Genomic DNA, 20409 nt, shown 5'->3' with positions numbered 1-20409 from the left:
CAAGGGCTCTATACCAGTCCCCTCCAGACTAGCCCATCTACAAGCTCACAATGTGTCATGTTGTGCGAGCTTGTAGATCGGCTATTTTCACAGAATGTTAGGCCCAGAATAGGAACGCTAGAGTTGAGTAGTTAAAATGCGTTTTAAAATTAACGCAATGAGAGGTCGCCACTCATGGGCCAGTGAAGACGGTAAGAAGCGGGATGCTTCGGTGGGTGGAACACGAGAGCAGACGTGAAGGAATGAGTGAACAGCACAGAGAGAAGAAGCAGACCCAGGGCAAAGCACGATGGAGCTGAGATAGCAAGATAAAATAAAAACACACACAAACGCTTCCTGATGAAAGGCTCATTGTTGCGTTTGCGGGGGAGGGGGGGGGGGGGCTCCGTTGTGCTCTCCTCTCCGGGGGCCTCGTCAAAGGAGCTGAGCAGGCTAGGGTTAAAAGGTATAAGATATTTGGGATGAAAGCTGGAAGCTATTGATCCCTCTAAGGTTCCGTGGTACTCGCTGGCTGAAACATGGCCCGCTGACCAATCTCTGGCTGATAGCGCAGCGATGCACGGTTCCTCCGGAAAAGCCTGACAGCCCCACTACTGCTGCTTTTCTGAAGATGCCGCCGGGGCAAGATGTTGGCTTTCAACGCGGGACACCCGGGTTCGATTCCCGGGCGTTACATTGGTGCGGTGACCCGGATCGGGTTTCCCGTGGGGAGAGGTCAAAAGGGGGGCGAATGTACCAGTAGTGGCTCGGAGTGCCTCTGTCTGATGACCAAAAGCCTAATATCTCCCCCGGCGAAGGAGATATTCCCCTTTAGGCTAGTGGATAAGATGTTGGCTTTCCACGCGGGACACCCGGGTTCGATGCCCGGGGTGTTATATATTTCCTGTATATCGACGAATCGATTCGCAAAAATGACAAATATATTTTTCATAATCGACTAAATCAATTAGTCTTATTAACCACAGAAGCTCTATATACTTCACTGTACAATGGTGGAGAGCAATAATTGCCTAACTACAAGCTCACAACGTGTTACGCGTCATAATGCAATGCGTTGTTGTATACATTTTATTTTATAAAATCGATTAACTGTTGAATCTGCAATATTTACAGTATAGACCTTTTCAGAGAACTATGAGGGCAGTGGAAAAAAATTATTAAAAAAGTGTGATATTGATTGGAAGTCACATCACCCAGGCCTACTCCCCGCCATCCCACACACACACCACAATGACCCACTGACTGCAGCACCACACTTTACGTGACTGCCCTCTACACTCAGAAGCCACAGAAAGTGGGAATCAGCGAGACGCTGTCTCGTCTGAAGTTGTGCCATCATAGAAGCAACACTTAAAAACCACCACCCCCCCCCCCCCCCCCCCATCTCCTTTTAATCCATTTGCTTCTAGACAAGAAAAACAAGGCTGTGTGCACTCAGCAGCTCGCAGGCAGCCAGCTCTGGCTTATTTGCAAGATCTAATAGGGCTAAATCTTCTTTTACAATCATGCCGGGGGCTCTAGGAAGAATAGGAACACCCCCCCTCCCTCCCTCCCTAGACAGACTGCGGCAGCAGCCAGCACCCAGGCAGAGAAGAGAAACCCTCCACCCTTCAGGGGGAAGGGAAAAGAAAGCCACCATCTGGGGTTTAGTCATGGTGATGCCAGGCCAGGGGAAGGGGCTCGGGGTAGTGGGCCAAACAGTGGGGATACAGTACATTTTTGAAACATGGATGGACAGGACAAATAAGTTGGTGCCAGTGGAGACGGTGGTGCTGGGGGACGGTGGCTGACGGGACACGAGACTTGCAGACAGGTACTCCGGGCCGGGGAGCAGCTAACGCAGAAAGACAGGCACCAGACCCCGAAGGAGAGGGGAGGATGAGTGACGTGGACAGAGCTCCGTTCAGGAGGAGTCTATAGCAGGTCGACAACTGAGGTGAGGTATCAGAGCAAATGGCAGGCAAAAGTTGACTCCAGGGGTGAGAAATTCAAGTAAGCCCTATATACTTTGTTGAACGACGAATAACCAAATTAGACAATACAACTTCACAATGCACCGCGATACAAGTTACTACACGTTGTGAGCTTGTAGAGCTGCTTTTTTTGAAAATAAATAAATAAATCTCCGCCTATAATGTCATGCCCAAAATATGGACGCCAGGTTGAACGTGTCTAATGAGCCCGTTAACTGCGGGACAACACGACTTTCCAGAGCAGCAGCCAACTTCCCATCTCCCCGCATCGCACGAGGACCACCGCCTGGCTCCGTCGGCCCACTGTGAACCGATTTAACCCTGAAAAAGACAATTAGCACCAGTTTTCACCCCCCCCTATCCCTTCCTGTCCGTCTTGGAGATTAAATATTAAACAAGGAAGAGGCCAGCGTCCTTCAGAGCTGAGACTGCGCGGGACAGGGCAATGAAGATGTACGGAACAGAAGCATGACCACGCACCAAATAGGCGACCAGCAGAGAGGCGAGTGGGAGGGGAACACAGGGCCGGGGTTTTTGGCGACCAATCAAGCGGCGGGCGTCTGGCAGCCCTTCGCTGGCCGATGAAGGACACATCCTCGAGGATCCAGGGGCGCCTGGAGGCTGTGGGATTTCAGGGATCATTTCACAGCAACACTGGCCAGAAAAAAAGCCATACTCCACAGAGACAAAGAGTCAGCCTGGAGGGGGGCGGGGAGGGTCTGCCGGACAACCATGTTGACCCTGGGCCTACATCCTGCAGACCCCCCCCCCACACACACACACACACATAAAACACATAAAAACGCACTTCACAGTCTCATCCTTTCTACGTCACTCCCCCCAGTGCTCTTCCTTCTGTACCTAAAACCCTCCATCGCTCGCTCTCCTCCCCTTTCTCCAGTGACAGTGAAGTGTATCAGCACAGGAACAATGTGCAAGGAGCCGTTTTGTGAGCCTTTGCCTAAGAGGTGGGAGAGAGAAAAAAAAAACCACACACACACACACACACACACACACACACACACAGACGAAGAAAAAAAACTGCCATTATCACTGACTGGAACCTTGGGGAAGAAAAGAACCTCCCCGGCAACGCCACAGCAGCACCTTCCGACTGGATCACTGAGTTTGTTAATATCCCACCCGGTAGCGGTTTCACGGGGCACAAAAGTTGTGCTCTCAACGGTGGCATTCATTAGGAAAAAGTCTCTGTTACATGAAAAAGGACTGTTTTTTTTTTGTCCTGCCAGAGACTGCCATAGGAGTAGTAGTAATAGTAGTAGTATTCTATGTCCAGTGATCGGTCTCGCTCATCCACACACACACACACACAACGTTTTCAGACCACCACCCAGGAGAGGACCACATGTGACCTGCACAGCCACCCCTTCTGTGTAGGCCCTACACTTTGAGAACCAGGCACTGGTTCTCAAAGTGGGGTCCAGGGACCCCCAGGGGTCATTGAGGGGGTTCTAGGGGAGTCCGCAGGAAAATGAGGAACAGTTCATTTTATTATTTGGGTATTAGAAAATGGTCACAAATCTTGACAAACCTTCTCCTATGGGGGTCCCTGGGCACAAAATCTTTTCACATGGGGGATCCACGGTCAAATACATGTCAAATGTGGGGTCCTTGACATGAAAATTTTTGAGAACCACAAGTATAGGAGAGAAGCAGAACTTTTTCCTTGTAAGACACAGCAGAAAGGATTTTTACCCCCCCTTCCAAACTAGCTTGTTATCGTTTTCTCAGAGGAAACGACAGCAGCGACTGAGACAAGAGGCTTTTCCGTTGACAACGGCGACTAATGCCGCTGAGGTATGCATGCATTGCATGCATGCCCAGGCCCTTCCGCTAACTCATCTGCCAATTTTGACACCAGAGGACAAAACCAGAATAGAAGATTAACAAGGGAGCATGAATGTGACAGGCACAGTTGGCTGAGGCACTCAGCAGCCACGCTGACCCCCGCTGTCCGTCAGGACCGGGGTGACAGCCAATCGCGACGCGGCAGCCGCCTGCACGGGAGACCGGCGTCCACAATTGTAGGAGTGATGGAATGTCAGGGAATGTTGACACTAAGACCCGAGCTCCACTGAAATCACCCGACGCCCCCCACTCTGTCAGGGCCAATGACAGCCACTTCCTGCACCCCACCCCCCACCTCCCTCCCATCACCACCGCTGGTTCGAAAGGTAACCCAACCGATACACACACAGATTGGGTTGCAAAGGGTGCAGCAGACTGTCATCTTCCAAGCACACAGACATTGGTCAGAAAGTATGAGAGAGCAAATGGGAAGCCTCGTTCACACATGCGCTGCGACCTGTTATCTAGACCAGTGGTTCTCAAACGTAACATCCAAATTCATATGTATTTGGCCGCGGACCGCCCATCTGAAAATATGTTGTGTGCCATTGACCCCCATACAAAATTTGTGTTAAAAAAAAAAAATCCCTGAAGAAGACCTTGCCAGGTCGAAACGTTGGTTTTTCATTCAAATAAATCCTGCATTGTGGTTACGAGTGTGCGGCCTTTCCTTTACTTTTACACTTCTTTATCAAGGTCAGCAGCACCTCACCAATACTGGTGTGCGCACTCCTCCCTTTTGTTAAAAAAAAAACAATATTTCAAGATTTCTGAACAGAAAAAAATGGGGTCAAGGACCCCGGACCCCACTTTGACAACAACTGATCAATACATTAAGGGCTATATGTGTTAATGCAGATGTCCAACTCAATAGGACCTGATATGCAACAGACATGACACTTCCAGGTCCCTTGAGTTAATTCGGTGTAATGTTACAGTCCGATTCAACCTTAACAGCTCAATGTGTGAATGGATCCGGTCATTGTCCTGCGACTTTACATCAAGCGAACTGGGTGTGTTGATTGCGCTTCTACGGTCGGGGGGAGAGGACCTGGAGGTGCTTGGAGCGAGGGATACTGAAATTCACTATAAATCACTGATAAAACAGTGGTCAGAGTAGTTGAAGCAATTAATTGATTCAGCAATTTCTGTTAGTAATAGAGTTTGAGTTGGCAATATTCACAGATTCGATCTTCCAATTCAATTTCATTAAACACAACAAGTTGTCTCAAGATGCTTTACATATAGAGCAGAGACCTAACACTGTCCCACTCTGATGGCTCATAAGCAAAACATTAGTATAACAGAAATGACACCTTTTTCCTACTGTAATAGTGTATTGTAGGCATCATTGAGATAACTCATTTTCATTTCAGACGGTGCCTGCACATTGATCTGAACAAAGAGAGACCAATGTTATTTGTCCAGCTTTACAATGTGCATTACATTCACCCAGTCGCACACACATACACACACAGAAGGCAGAGGAAACTACGCAAAACTGTGGAATACGTATGCTACTACTCTGTTGTACATCTCTAATATGTACAATATATAAATATATTATTATGTATTGATCTACCTGCACAGCTATACTAGCCCCCAGTCTATAGCGTACATTACTGTGTAGGGCGGCATAGCGGAGTGGTTAGTGAGCCCGTCTGGGGAGCCAGAGCACCTGGTTGTCCCAGGTAAGATTCCAGGCCAGGCCAGCAATGTGTCGATGTGTGTCCCTGAGCAAGACTCTTAACCCCTAATTGCTCCCCAGGCACCAATGGAGGGAGAAGGCTGCTCCTAGTTGTTATAGGATGGGTAAAAAGCAGAAGACAAATTTCACCTATGTGCATATGTATATATGTATACATATACCTGTATATAATGAGACAAAAAACACCCCAAAGGAGTTGGGACTATTCTATTCTACTGTATTTTGCTATGGTGCAAACTGCACATTGATAGCTAGAGTACATTGTATACTGCACATTTATGTAGTTTCTAGCCATTACTTCTTAGCTTTAATATAATATTGGTGCTTTTTTATTTATTTATTTTGAGGGCCAAGTCAGATAATGTATCCATTGGCCAATCATACGGTTCACTGCAGCTCAGTTGATAGTTGTAAATAATTTAAATGTTTCTATAGGCTACTGTTTCTATACCATTTCTTCACTACAATGCATCACCCTCATCGAGACAAATTCCTCTGTAAACAGAGGCCAACCTCGCAATGAAAATAATTCTAATGTTGAAATGATTATACAAATTCCGTTGAGTCGTTGATTTGCTGTAAAACTCATCAATTCTTCATGTTCTATATGATGCACAAACACTACAGCACTGACAGCACCCAGGTCCCAAGTCTCCTGATATGCAGTCAAACTCAAAACAAACATGTCTCTCCTGTTTAACCACAGCCTTCAATGTCTGCAAGCATGACATCAGTAGCTCACTAAAAGGGACTGGTCAAGGCTAGACCAGGTTGCCTTTAGGTACTTTTCCCATTTAAAAAAGGTAAACAATGCCGCGCCGTGCCATGCTGAGATTAGCACGTTTCCGCTGACTTACCCCCCTTCCACTTACAGGCCAAGTGTCTTGTAAAAATCAAAACTACAAAATATATGCAATTCATCCACGACGGTAACCATTACGTCAAACGTTTTAATTTCAATGATCTCCAGTTTGGACCCTCATAACTCTGCTTTAAATGACAGGGACCAGTACAGTGGACCAGTGGATCTCGAATGCCTTATATGGAATAATTTCTGTTTCATGGGTAAGTGCCTTACCGTCTTTCCAGTCATTTGTGTTAGACTGACTAGCATATCCTCGCGGCCGGGTGGAAGTCTTGTACGTCCAAAACTTTTCCGGAAATGAAAAAATATATATAACCTGTGTTCCAATTGATCCAATGTAATTATCAATCAGTCACAAGCTCTTGTTTACACTTTATAGGTATAATATATAAACCCCACAGCATTAACGACTTTCGAAATGAACTATCTACAAGCTCACATGTAGATCGGCTATTTTCTCTAGTTGCGTGACACCCTCGTGAAATGAAGTAGTACATTATTAATTTACTACAAGATAGTGCTGCACGATTAATTGAAAAAAGATCGTGATCTCGATTCAGACACCTATGCGATCTCGATTTTAAATTATGACGATTTTTTTTTCAATAAAAAAAAAAAGTTTTTTTTTTTTTTTTTGCTTAATATTTTTATATTTACAAGAGAATTGTGTGAGAATCGTGTGAGAATCGTGTGAGAATCGTGATCTCAATTCTTATGGAAGAAAATCGTGATTCACATTTGAGCAAGAATCGTGCAGCACTACTACAAGATGGAGAAACATGGAGTTGCAAGGTTTCTGAACGACAGCAAAGATATAGTCTCTGTCAGGTGGAAACCTCATATGTCCAAAACTGTTACTTTTCAGGATTCAAATTCAAAAATAGAAAAATCTACAAGCTCAAAATGCGCCGCGTTTCAAGCTTGCGGATCTGCTACTTTTGATGCTTTTGTGTGACGCTGTAGTATGATCAAGTAGGGCATTAATTTACAAAAGAAGTAACACAAAAAGTTAAAATATGGAGATAAGAGGTTTCTGCCCAACAACAAAGTTATGCTGGGTCAGCTTTAGTATCTCAACTAACTACTTGTACATTGTGTGTTATGAGGAACTTTAGGAGCCGTCTTCAGACTAATGGGGCTGCAACTACCGATTATATTTTTTATCGATTATTCTATAGATTACTTCTTCAATTAATCGAACTTGGCGTTTTTTTTCTCTTCAAGATTCATCAACAAATCAATTAACTACTTAAGCATTATTTCACACTTTGTCGCACACCAGTGCTGTACAAAAATTGTTAAAATAGCAGATCTACAAGCTCATACCGTATTTCCCCTATTTTTGGGCGGTGAAACCGCCCCTATAAGTGAGGTTTGGATATTTGTACAACAAATCCTGCGCTGTGATTGGCCAAAAATGTACCCCGCCTAACCCTGCACCGTGATTGGCCAATCACAGTCTATTCAGGACTGTGATTGGCCAGTGTCACATGACACATGTGCATAGCCCTATATAAGAAACCATAACTTTAAAAAAAACATAAATTTGATTTTTTTAAGTTATGGTTTCTTCCATCATAAAGAGTGTTTCAATAAATGTATTTATTCTTTGTACATGATTGGTTGACTCCATTCAGTATTGTGATTAGCTAGCAAGACACCGCCCACTTCACACAGGGTGTGATTTTTTTAACTGTATTTAAAAAATGTTGAAACTTTTCGCCTATAATGGCACGCCAAAAATAAGGGTTGATTAATAATAAATTGTATTTATATCAATTATTTGTTATTATCGATTAAACGGATCAGTTTGATTAACTGTTGCACCTCTAGTGACGAACATAGACTTGATGGTGTCATTTATCCTTGGTCTTACAAGTTCTGACAATCTGAATATTTTAGACTCAAGGCGCCACTTCATGTTGACCTGGTACTGCATTATATTTATTGATATTGATTCTCTACTATGTATGAATATGGTCTTCACTTCTTTTGAGAGAGAACTGCATGACCACTGACTTGTGTGTGTGTCTGACGAACTTCTCCTGTGAGCTCATGCAATAAACTCGGAAATATTAAAGTGTCTCTGACTCTGTTTGCCTCAACATCTTGATCTGTTCCAGAATCCCAACACTGATCTTGTCATGTCATAATTGATCGTTTGGTCATACATGTGTGGAAAAATCAGCAGGTTGGGCTGCATAACATGCTTTGAGAGAGATCATGACCTGCCCCTCCCACTGTCCTGTCTGAACAGATAAGTGAACACTCTGCTTTACAAAGCCTTGGGATACAGTTTTGTCATGAACGACAGTTTACCGCCTAACCCCCCCCCCCCTGAATCTTGAAAGCTCAAAGCTATGTTGAAACTTTGTGTATGGTGTGGAGTTTTACTGACTTGTTATCACATTGAGCATCATATTTGCAGGGATTAAAGAAGAAATACACAATCTCACAACTGAAAAGTTGTCAGGCCAAGACGCAATCTTCGATAAGTCAAGTCATCTTTATTTATATAGCACATTTAAAAACAACAGGCGTTGACCCAAAGTGCTTTCCAATCCAATTTGCTTGGTCCTCTATAAATGTGCCGTCTGATCTGTGAGGCGTCTGCAAGAATAAAATAACACGATTGTGCACGATTATGTGACTTTATTTACTTACCAATCAGAGACAGTACTTTGCTAATAGTCTGTTGGACTGATAACACAGCCCAGAGTTGATCTCAGTACCGCTAATCATTTGATCCATTTCCTTAGAAGTAGTCATCTTCTTAGAAGTAGATCATCTCCCTGGCAAGTAAAGGCCACATCAAAGACACAAGATCCTCTTAGACCTGGATTTGAGCACCATTTACCGAGCGAGACACCTGCTTTTTTCAGCACAGCCATGTAGGAGCCCCACTAGGAACTAAAAACAGAGAAGGAGCCGAGCAGGAAACACTGTGAGTCATCTAATCTCCCTTTCCACACTAAGTCGGCAGTCTTCAACTCATAGTTACCAAGACATTGTAGATTACAGATGAGTAACAGTTTAGTTTGCTTTGACCCACTGCTGAATACAGCCAACCTCTGTAGGTCATGTAAACCAGTGGATTAGAGAGGCACACTTCTAATAATATGACACTTTGGGTATGTATTTAAATATCAATGACTCAGTCAAAATTGTTCAAGAGCAAAGGATTTGAAGAATAACATATTGCTATTCTCTAAAAGCTTTTGTGATGACCCAGTGGTCTAAAAATATATCTGCCAAACAATTCCTATTCAACGCGTGGGTTTCTTTGTTATTAAGCAGATCAGTGTTCTGGTACACTACACATGATGTAATTAGATTACAATGAGGTGCTTACATGACAAAGTCTTCCAATTTCGGTAATGTTATGGCCAGAACTGTGTGGTGCATAACAGCAGAGACAAGGTGTCAACTTCTGACAGCCCTTGTTGCCAAGAAGAACTATAATGCTGTTCCTCAGAAAGGCTGACATGATGATGACCATCAATGGCCATGCCATTATTATGAAACCTTTTTATGGCAAATTCTTACTAATGCGCAATTACAAGTGAGAATATAAGAGCTATGACCTTGAACATGAGGAACTGCTTTCTAATTAAGATGTCACAGCATCGGAGAACTCTATCCATCTCAATGTGTTTCCTCAGAATGCTTTGGTGGTTGGATGCAGCACATGTGATCTGTGCTTAGTGATGTGGCTAAAGGCGGATAAATCATTCAAACCAAATGGTGAAAAACCACAGTTCTTGTGCCACAGAAAATGGAATTACTCCGAGAGGGTATAAATGTAACCAAATGGTGAATGAAATAAATGAACACTCAGGAATTTCAGTGCATCTTGGCTACATTTACACCATTAAAATAATGAATATATGGCTTATGTAAACGCCTACACAAGACCTTTAACTTTCATGTAAACTAGGAGCAATTAGAGTGTCCCGATTATGACATTTTACATGACGATTTAATTTATTTTTTTTGTTGTTGTTGAAGACTAACATATGGATGAAAAACCCATTTCTGTTTGGCTTTTAGGCTTTGAAGTTGAACAGGGCAGATATGACCGATAACCTAAATATACAAATAAATGACAATTAATAACTTTAGAGGCCTACTTTGTAAAAGAGTATTAATAGTGGAAATAGCCGATCTACAAGCTCGCTGCTATTTCCACTATTTTAGAAAATTATTGAAAATGTGTGAACATTTTTCAACATGGAAACGATTGAGGAAAAGATAATCTCAAATAATTACGATTAGACGATTATGTAATAATTGTGACAGGCCTAGCCTACACGAGACCCTTAACTTTCATGTAAACTAGGAGCAATGCGATCCCCATCTGCTTTGCCTCTCATCTCATAACAAAGCGATGCCTACGTGTGTTTCTCATCCCAGGGGGGGGGGTGAATGAGCGATGGAGACTGTTGATGCGTGATGTTGACCTTTACCGGTTTCTTTTAAGTGCCATCATTCCTCGATGGATCAAACGATCCATATCAACTGGTACTCATCGATTATTACCAAGACAATGTAAACGCTAGAGCGGCACACACACACGGCAAAGAAATAGGGCTATTAACCGCGGACACGCAACAATGATCGAATCGGAAGATAAAGTTCGATTATGTAACTGTGGTGATGTGACAATAAAAGCTCAATGCGGTAGGTAGGTAGGTATGGAATCACAAGTGTCAGGACTCAGGAAGAAGAAGCGTCTCTACAGGACAGGACAAATTATCGCTTCTTGTTGTTGTAAAATAAAAAAAAGGATCAGGGGCGATGAAACAATGACTGAAAAGCAAGGCATCTGCGTCCCTATGGCGACCCGAGCCAGATGGCTTCATCTGCAGCGAGGACAATAAACCCGAGGCTCGCCGAACGAACCCATCACAACTACTTTATTCCATAGAACAGTGGATCTGAAACATTTTCATGGCCACAGGCCCACATTTGAAAATCTCTTGAGCCAGGAACAGAAATAAGAGAAGATTTCTAAAAGAATTGTGGAGATTTCTTCGTAAATGCAAGATCTACAAGCTCACAGCGCATCACACGGCAAGGCGCTGTGAGCTTGCAGATCTGCTGTTTTAGAGTAGCCGGGGGAAGAAAAAAAAACAGGGACCCCCCCCCTGGAACCCCCTCCTCAATGACCCATGGGGGTCCCGGGACCCCAGAGAACCAGTGCCACAGGAAAAAAACAACAACCCTAGCTTCTTCAAACACGAGAGACGGTGATCAATTCATTCACAATTGGAATGCACTAATTGGAATGCAACGTTTACGCACAACCAAAGACGTAACTAACGGGTTAATGCATACAAAATAATCAAAAGTAAACTGGTCGTGGATTTATTTTATTGTTTTACCATCTCTACTTTCTCTGATCCAAAAAACCCACGTGATAAACCACAACACGGCGAAACGTGAAGATCTAAGATATCAGTTTCACACAGAATGAAAACAAATGGGTCGCACATGGCTTTGTAGTAACCTTATAGTAGCAGCTACTCATATTCATTCACTGGAGGAGAGGAGAGGAGGGGGGGGGGCGATCAAACTTTTTCTACAAGTCCGATCGCAACAAAAAATAAACCGGAGCCTCACCCCACGTGTTCGCTGCGTCGCTTTAACGACCTGTTCGTTTATTATAAGGATTATCATAGGCAATGAAGCCGAAGGGGTTTGCTAACTAGCGTTAGCCAACAGGAATCTACCGCATTTGAGCGTCTCTCGAGCGAATACAAGAACACTCGCCCCAAGACACAGTCGCGCCGGGGCAAATCCAGCGACCTCGGAAGGGGTTGCCACCAGGCAGGTATTCCTAGACGTAAACTCAGTAAACTATGCCTAAACCTTATTCCTAAACGTAACCTCAGTAAACTATGCCTAAACCTAACCTTATTCCTAAACGTAACCTCAGTAAACTATGCCTACATTAACCCATGGAACTGTGTCATTTTTAGATTTGAGCAAAAAAGCATTATTTTACACTTTTGGCTATTCAAAAATAGCAGATCTACAAGCTCATAGCGCGGTGCCGCGCTACGAGCTTGTAGATCTGCTATTTTTGAAAAATCGTGAAAATGTGTGCAAATCTTTGAATATATATATTTTTAAAGCGAACATTTTTAACTCAAATCTTTGCTTCTGGGGGTCCCTGGAACAAGATATTTTGACTGGGGTCTGCGGCCAAATACATATCATTTTGGGGGTCCTTGACATGAAAAAGATTGAGCACCACTGATACAGAAACATAGGTTTTTCAGAAAACTGTTGAGATTTAGGAGACATGTAGAATCGGCTTCAGGTCTCAATGGGTTAAACTTGACCTTATTCCTAAACATAACCTCACAAACTATGCCTAAACCTAACCTTATTTTATTCCTGAACTTAACCTCAGTAAAAACGGTGCCTAAACCTAACCTTATTTCTAACCTTAACCCCAGTAAACAAATACAAGAACCGCTGGGGGACAGACTGAGCCTTGGGCGAGCGGTCCGCGGGGGAAATGGGGGGCCAGCGTATTTTGGGGCGAGCCTTCCGGTTCCCCTCTTGAACAACACGAAACAGAAGTAGTTGGGTAACCGTAGCCACCATGGAGGAGGGGGGTCGCTCTACTAGCTCCACAGCGCGTCGGATCGAGACGCGTTGATGTCAAGCTTGTTTACCGGGCTCTTGTCGGGCTACAATCACAAGTCGAAAGCTTTTTTATGTGTTTATTACCTCGATTTCAAAGTCCGGGAGGTTGAACGCCGCCCTGAACAGCGAGCAGAAGTGCGCTATGGCGGGGACTTCCCACCACGACTGGATCTCCTCCACGGGTATAACAACAACCACCGTACATCCCTGGGACATGTTGCTTCTCCTTAACTTAACGTCCCGTATTCATCCGCATCAGAACTTCTTAGTCCACTTGTTTTTTTTCCCCAATAAAAGCGTCCGTAGATTATTATTATTATAAAGTCCCCACAGTTTTGATCATTTCTTCACAGAAGCGTCCCAAGTTGTCCGCCTGCTCCACGTTGGTGCTGCGTTGCCATGTTGCGACCCGCCGCGTCTCTAGGAGCTACAATGATCTGTCTGTCGGTCACACACCGTTTACACACTGAACAGATGGGCAGTGTTGCCATGTCCGCTTATTATAAGCGACTTTGGGCTTTGTGGTTCAAGGGTTCAAGGTTGTACTTTATTGTTGTTGAATATTGATTGATTGTATACTTTATTAACAGATTACTTTGCAAAGACAAGCACGGGGAAGTACAGTTCAATACAAGGTATGTTAAGAGGATTTTAAACCCAAGAAAGCACTATGGCTTGTTTTTCCATTGGGGTCCCTTTTTTTTTTTTACATTTTATGTACAGGTATAAGAGTAAAACTTATTTTCCTTCAGACAATGCAGCAGCATAGATAATAACAACAACAACAGAATAATGATAAAAAGATGTAAAGAAAAGAAAGAAAGAGAATAAAATTGAGCTTAGAAGAATAGAAAAAAAACTACAAACAGATTAGTATTATCAACTTTTCAGCAATTCAAATATTCAACTTTGCGTTTTTTGGGGGCTTGTTTCTAAGTGTAGAGTTGCTTATTTGGGCGTCCTAATGTTGTTTACCAGTGTTTCTCAAACATTGCGAAGATAAAAGATTTGTGTTTTTAAAATGTTCCAAAAATATAAAAAATGTCCTTCCAACGTTTAGGTCTGCTATTTTCAAATAATTATAGTTTAAAGCCAAAGGGCGAAGGACTCGCTTCTTTTGGGCTTGTTTTCATAGACCCAGTTGGTTGCTTGTTTCTTTCTCAAAACCTGGCAACACTGATGGGGAGGGCGAGGTGCAACTAAACCCCAGAAGAGGGGTGCGTGTTTATTCTGACTCCATATAAAAGTGTGCGGGGGTGATATTAAGAATGTTTCGAAGCTATTTGAGGCGATAAAATGTGTTTTTGAAGAGATATCCGTGGTCATAATGTGTCTTTCTGCTGTGATCGCCAGACGTCGGGTAGATAGTGGCACCTGCACCACCTCGGGGTGATCATGGTCCCGTTGGCGTTTAAAGGGAATCATTATTTTTTTTGTGTGTGAATTATGAATGATGGACAGTGGTGGAAAAAGTACTCACATTTTGCACTTAAGTAAAAGTATCCATACTGCAATGCAGAAATACTCTGTTACATGTAAAAGTCCGGAATTCAAAATGTACTTGAGTAAAAGTACAAAAGCATTGGTATCATAGAAAGTACTCATTATGCAGATCTATGTCCCATTTCACAAGTTTTCAGATGTATGAAATGTATATAAATCTTTTGAAAGTAGCCGATCTACAAGCTTGTAGATCAGCTATTTTCAAATGGCCGAAATGTATATAGCCTACAGTAGGCCTGAAGTGGGTAATGTATGTTTGGTAATAATAATCTACAAAGTAAACTAGTAGCTAAAGTTTTCAAATAATTATAATGGAGTAAAAGTATAACATTTGCCTCTGTGTGGTGGAGTAGAAATAAAAGTACTGGAAACTGGAAATAGGCCTACTACAGTAAAGTAAAACATACCTAAAAAATGTAATTAAGTACAGTACTTGAGTAAATGTACTTAGTTACTTTACACCTCTGTTTATGCAGGTTGCCACCATTTTTGGCAGAATTTATGCCGACACACCTTTGAAGTAGTTTTTACAGTGATGGTTTGGGTTTGGGTTTATTATAGTTGATTGTTTCTACTTTCTTTCTGTTTATTCATGCTTGCAGCGTATGGGACAGATAATCGGATAATCGGCTACTGCTTCTTCCAGATTCCAGTTTATTCCATCAGTATTAATAATAATAATAACAACAACAACAACAACAACAAAACTTAGTTTGTGACTGTCCCCACTTCAGGCTAGTCAGTGTAATGAAACACGAGGCAGTTTGTTTTGTAAACAACACTGGACGTTTTGTGTTATAAATGACCCTCCGGCTCCCCCCACCGCAATCAATGAGAAGTGCATGTAAATCCATGCGCTAAAGCAGTGGTTCTCAACCTGTGGGTCACGACCCCCGGGGGTCCCCACATGATTTTTTGGGGGGTCCCCAGATGAGATTGAAGTGACAATTTAAGGACTTTTAAGACCCTTTTAATACCTAAAAATACCTTTAATACCTTAAAAAAAAAAAGGAAAGAAAAAAGACATTTAGGCTTGATTGATTGATTGAATACTTTATTTAGAAATACATGGTAAAAGTACATGGAAGTACAATTCACAATACAAGGTCCTCTAAACTGGATCGCTCATAAAAGCACTTATTTAAAGGCTACTGCATCAAAAAGTAATCAACAAACTATAGGCTACTATCCACAAGTTTCCTAGGGCATGGTGTTGGTGGGCATCACTTCCTGTCGATTTGATCAGGTATCAGGGATCAAATCGACAGGAAGTGATGCCCACCATGCCCTGTGGATAAAAACAATCAAACATTGGCCAAATGGTCTAATAATTATAAGAAAGAGGCAAAATAACCGAAAATAACCGATATACGTTGCGAGGCGAGCTTGTAGATCTGCTATTTTCACAATATTTATCTGCATAACCGAGTCAAACAAAATGTAATGCCTCAACTCCTACATTCCAAGTGCCTGTCAGGGTGGGGGATCCCCAGTTCAAATATGATTATTTTGGGGGGATGCAGTTCAAATATGATTATTTTGGGGGGTCGCTGCCTGAAAAAGTTGAGAACCACTGCACTAAAGCAGCTAGATAATTGTGTTGTTATATATATATATTTTTTTTAATGAAAATAGCTATCTATTTTCAAATGGCTTACGTAGATAGGGTCAAAGTGGTTACATTGTTGCTATATAGGCCTAGATTCCAAATGGATCCTTACAGGTCTGTAAATCAAACCTCTCAGAGTTATGTCCTGGAGATAAATAAATAAAACGTTTGAGAACCACTGCTTATAACTCAGGCAGACCTGAATTCTTATGATGAGCAGCAGAGGTTGACAGCAGTCATCCTTATATCAGGGAGGGTGTGGTAGGTGGACATCCTTCACAGTGCTGTCCTTGCAGTGATGGGTCCCTAGGGAGCCCAGACACCCCCTCCCCCCTCAAGGAGGCCGTCATGTTGCTAGGAGACAGAGAAATCCAGTGACTGTACGGTGTAAACATGAGCTAACTGTAGGGCTGTGTCACGATTTATTAAATTTTACTTGACGATTAATTGTCATAGAAATAATTGCAAAATAAGGAATTGTTCAATTTCACCATTATTTCAAGGAAGTTAGCCCAATGAGAGAATGTGTAAAATTAAAAAGTTTCTCTATGTTATCTCCCCACCTACATTATAGACAGCTGTAGACTAATGTACTAAATCTAATCTAACAAGTAAAATCATATATTATGGGGGTTCCCCGAAACAAAATCTTTTCAAATGGGGGTCCGCAGCCTAATGAGAACCACTGGTGTAGAGTAATGCCATTTCCAGAACATGAAATAGTCCATCGTCTCAATATAATGGCACTTATTCCGTTGTTCTTTTAACTTGACATGTGATGAACATTTGCCCTGATATGAATGTCCGATTTCTTATATTTATAAATCATTTGCCTGAAAACTAACGTTAAAGACAATGTACCCCATCCAAGTAAAGTTTTGCCCAACTAAAATATTTGAAAAGAGAGAGAAACTAATTCTTAAGTAAGTGTGGAGACAATTATAATAATGTGTGTGTGTGTGTGTGTGTGTGTGTGTGTGTGTGTGTGTGTGTGTGTGTGTGTGTGTGCGTGTGTGCGCGCGCGCGCGCGCGCGCGCGCGCGTGTGTGTGTGTGTGTGTGTGTATGTGTGTGTGTGTGTGTGTGTGTGTGTGTGTGTGTGTGCATGCTCTCCGTCCCCCCTCTTCTTTTTCCTTTCTCTTTTTGGAAATAACAAAACGATGGAGTATGCACAAAAAAGAATTTCACCCACTTTTTTTCACCCACAGACAGACAGACAGACAGACAGAGAGAGAGAGACAGGAGATAGACATTTGAACCCATTAAGACCGATTCTACAAATGCCTTTTAAATCAGTAGTTCTTACACTTTTTCAATTTTTCAAAAAATGCAGATATACAAGCTCACAGCGCGTCACTTGACTCACTTTGTGCCGCGCTGTGAGCTTGTACAGTATATCTGCTATTTTTAAATAGCCAATGATAAAATCTAAAATGATACAGATGCTTTCCTGGTTTACTGACGTTTTTAAGGGCATTTAATGTTGCATTGTATGATACTGTACCCCTACCAGGATGGTAGTCAATTCAACCCAATCAAATTATGACAATAAACATATTTGTCCCTAAACAGACAGTACACCATGTCAGACTACTGGAGCACTGTGTCTGACAAGGCAGACATTAGTGTTACTAGATTGTGTCCACTAAACGAACAACAGAAAGTGCATAAAAGGAGAAATGGAGAGAGGAAAGGGAGAAGCAAAAGAGGAGGAACATGGACAAAAACAAGGGAGAGAAAATGGGGAGGGAAAGAAAGAAAAGAGCAAAAGAGGGGGCAAGCAGCTATGAGTTGGATCTGTGAGGTCCGAAGGTTAGGAACATGGAGCCACAGGAAACATTCCTACCCAGCACCATCTACTGTACCATACCTATGATACCATGACAACCAAGGCCTAAATGTCACACCATGGAGAGGAGAGGAGAGGAGAGGAGAGGAGAGGAGAGGAGAGGAGAGGAGAGGAGAGGAGAGGAGAGGAGAGGAGAGGAGCGGAGAGGAGAGGAGAGGAGAGGAGAGGAGAAAGGGCCTCACAGAGAGCAGTTGGATGTGAAAAGTTATAGACATCATAAATTAAGTACACATGACATGACAAGTTTTACTTGACGATTAATTGTCATAGAAATAATTGCAAAACTAGAAAAAGTGCTCCTCGGAGCACAGGTCTCCGCCAGGTCAGGTAGGTTATTGTGGCCTCCTGGTGGCGCTATAATAGGCCAATGTTTAAAGGGTACCATTTGTTATTAGGCCTTGCACGGCAATCGGACACTGCAATCATGGTTTGAGGCATTTTGTGCAACATTTTTTTTTGCTAAATTAGACCTGCTGGTGGCGCTATAACAGGCCAATGTTAAAAGGGTGGCATTTTGTCCTCAACATAGAGTGAATGTGCGTGTTGTTGTGTGTTGAATGTGCATTTTGTTCAAAACAAGCCACTACTGCAAACTTTAGATGTCAATCTTAGCCAATGAGGATGGAATATGAAAAATCAAACACATCCGTCTTGATCACATGACTATGGAGATCATGTGTACCGATTTGCGTGAAATTTGGATAAAATCGGAAGGAGTAATATAAAGAAATGTGTTTTACATAAGTCGGCCTCCTGGTGGCGCTATAAAAGGCAGATGGGAAAAATGCAGGGCAAAGGTTTTTCCTTGACCTCTAGGGAGTGCGCATACAAAGTTTTACACAGATCGGTGCAGTTATAGGTAAAAACATGAATCGGCCTGTTATAGCGCCACCATGAGGCTGATTTGAAAATTTTCAATTGGCATTTCTTCCTCGGCATAGTGGAAATATGCGTGCAAAATTTCACCGAAATTGCATACTGTGTTCATGATTTGAGGCATTTTGTTGAAAATGGAGCACTCCTGCAAACTGTGGAAGCCATTTTTAGCCAATCAGGATGGAATATGAAAAATCTGAAAGACAGGTTTTGTTTAATGACAATAGAGATACTGTGTACCAATTTGCGAGATTTTTGGACAAAATCTGTAGGAGTACTGTCAAAAAATATGTTTTGCACAAATCGGCCTCCTGGTGGCGCTATAAAAGGCCCATGTGAAAAATTTGGGGCAGAAGTTCGGAATTGGCATCCAGGGAGTGTGTGTGCACAGTTTTGCTGCGATCAAGCCAACGGTGGCGGAGATTAGCTGGTGACAGACGGACGGACGGACGGACGGAAGGACGGACACACGGACGGAGGGTAAAACATACTCTCTCGCCATGCCTTTCGGCCTGGCGGAGACAATAAGGAATTGTTCAATTTCACCATTATTTCAAGGAAGTTAGCCCAATGACAAAATGTGTAAAATTAAAAAGTTTCTCTATATGTTATCTCCCCACCTACATTATAGACAGCTGTAGACTAATGTACTAAATCTAATCTAACAATTTCGGGGGTTCCCCGAAACAAAATCTTTTCAAATGGGGGTCCGGACTCCGCAGCCTAATGAGAACCACTGGTGTAGAGTAATGATAACAACAATGTTTTAATAATAGGCATTATTGTGGACAGCACATGAAATGTATGGATGCCATTTCCAGAACATAAAATAGTCTCAATATAATGGCACTTATTCCGTTGTTCTTTTAACTTTACATGTGATGAACATTTGCCCTGATATGAATGTCCGATTTCTTATATTTATAAATCATTTGCCTGAAAACTAAAGTTAAAGACAATGTACCCCATCCAAGTAAAGTTTTGCCCAACTAAAATATTTGAAAAGAGAGAGAAACTAATTCTTAAGTAAGTGTGGAGACAATTATAATAATGTGTGTGTGTGTGTGTGTGTGTGTGTGTGTGTGTGTGTGTGTGTGTGTGTGTGTGTGTGTGTGTGTGTGTGTGTGTGTGTGTGTGTGTGTGTGTGTGTGTGTGTGTGTGTGTGTGTGTGTGTGTGTGTGTGAGTTCAAAAAGGTGTTTAGAAATATGTTTACAATTAGGAAAAGACTCAGGTTGGGGTTAGTGTTGGGATTAGACATTTAGAAGTTAGGTTTAGGGGTTGGAATCAGAGTAAAACATGATTTATACTGTGCCAGTGTCATGCAACGAAAAATGTGTGCGTGTGCGTGTGCGTGTGCGTGTGCGTGTGCGTGTGTGTGTGTGTGCGTGTGCGTGTGCGTGTGTGTGTGGGAGCTTTGCAGTCCAACAACAGAGGGGCCCACGCACGCTTCACCTACTGCAACAACTGATGTGAGAGAACATCATCTCTCACTCACTGAGTC

The 20409-nt window shown here is 42.6% G+C and overlaps 1 protein-coding gene across 3 annotated transcripts in view; it reads right to left on the bottom strand.

Annotated features, from left to right (window-relative positions):
- cecr2 (CECR2 histone acetyl-lysine reader) overlaps nucleotides 1-13481 on the bottom strand; it is a 71901-nt gene extending 58420 nt beyond the window's left edge. For 2 of the 3 annotated variants that reach the window (XM_080438807.1, XM_080438808.1), the window contains exon 1: nucleotides 13157-13481. In XM_080438807.1, the coding sequence (XP_080294933.1) occupies nucleotides 13157-13288 (132 nt within the window). In that variant the 5' untranslated portion in view covers nucleotides 13289-13481. The remainder of the gene's footprint in view (nucleotides 1-13156) is intronic. The other variant, XM_080438809.1, reaches the window with a different exon arrangement.
- Nucleotides 13482-20409: the final 6928 nt, after the last annotated feature.

The sequence above is a fragment of the Gymnoscopelus braueri genome (assembly GCF_963280865.1).
Source record: "Gymnoscopelus braueri genome assembly, chromosome: 9".
Taxonomy (NCBI): domain Eukaryota; kingdom Metazoa; phylum Chordata; class Actinopteri; order Myctophiformes; family Myctophidae; genus Gymnoscopelus; species Gymnoscopelus braueri.
The sequence above is the reverse complement of the archived record's forward strand: the minus strand, read 5'-3'. Positions and strand labels throughout refer to the sequence as shown.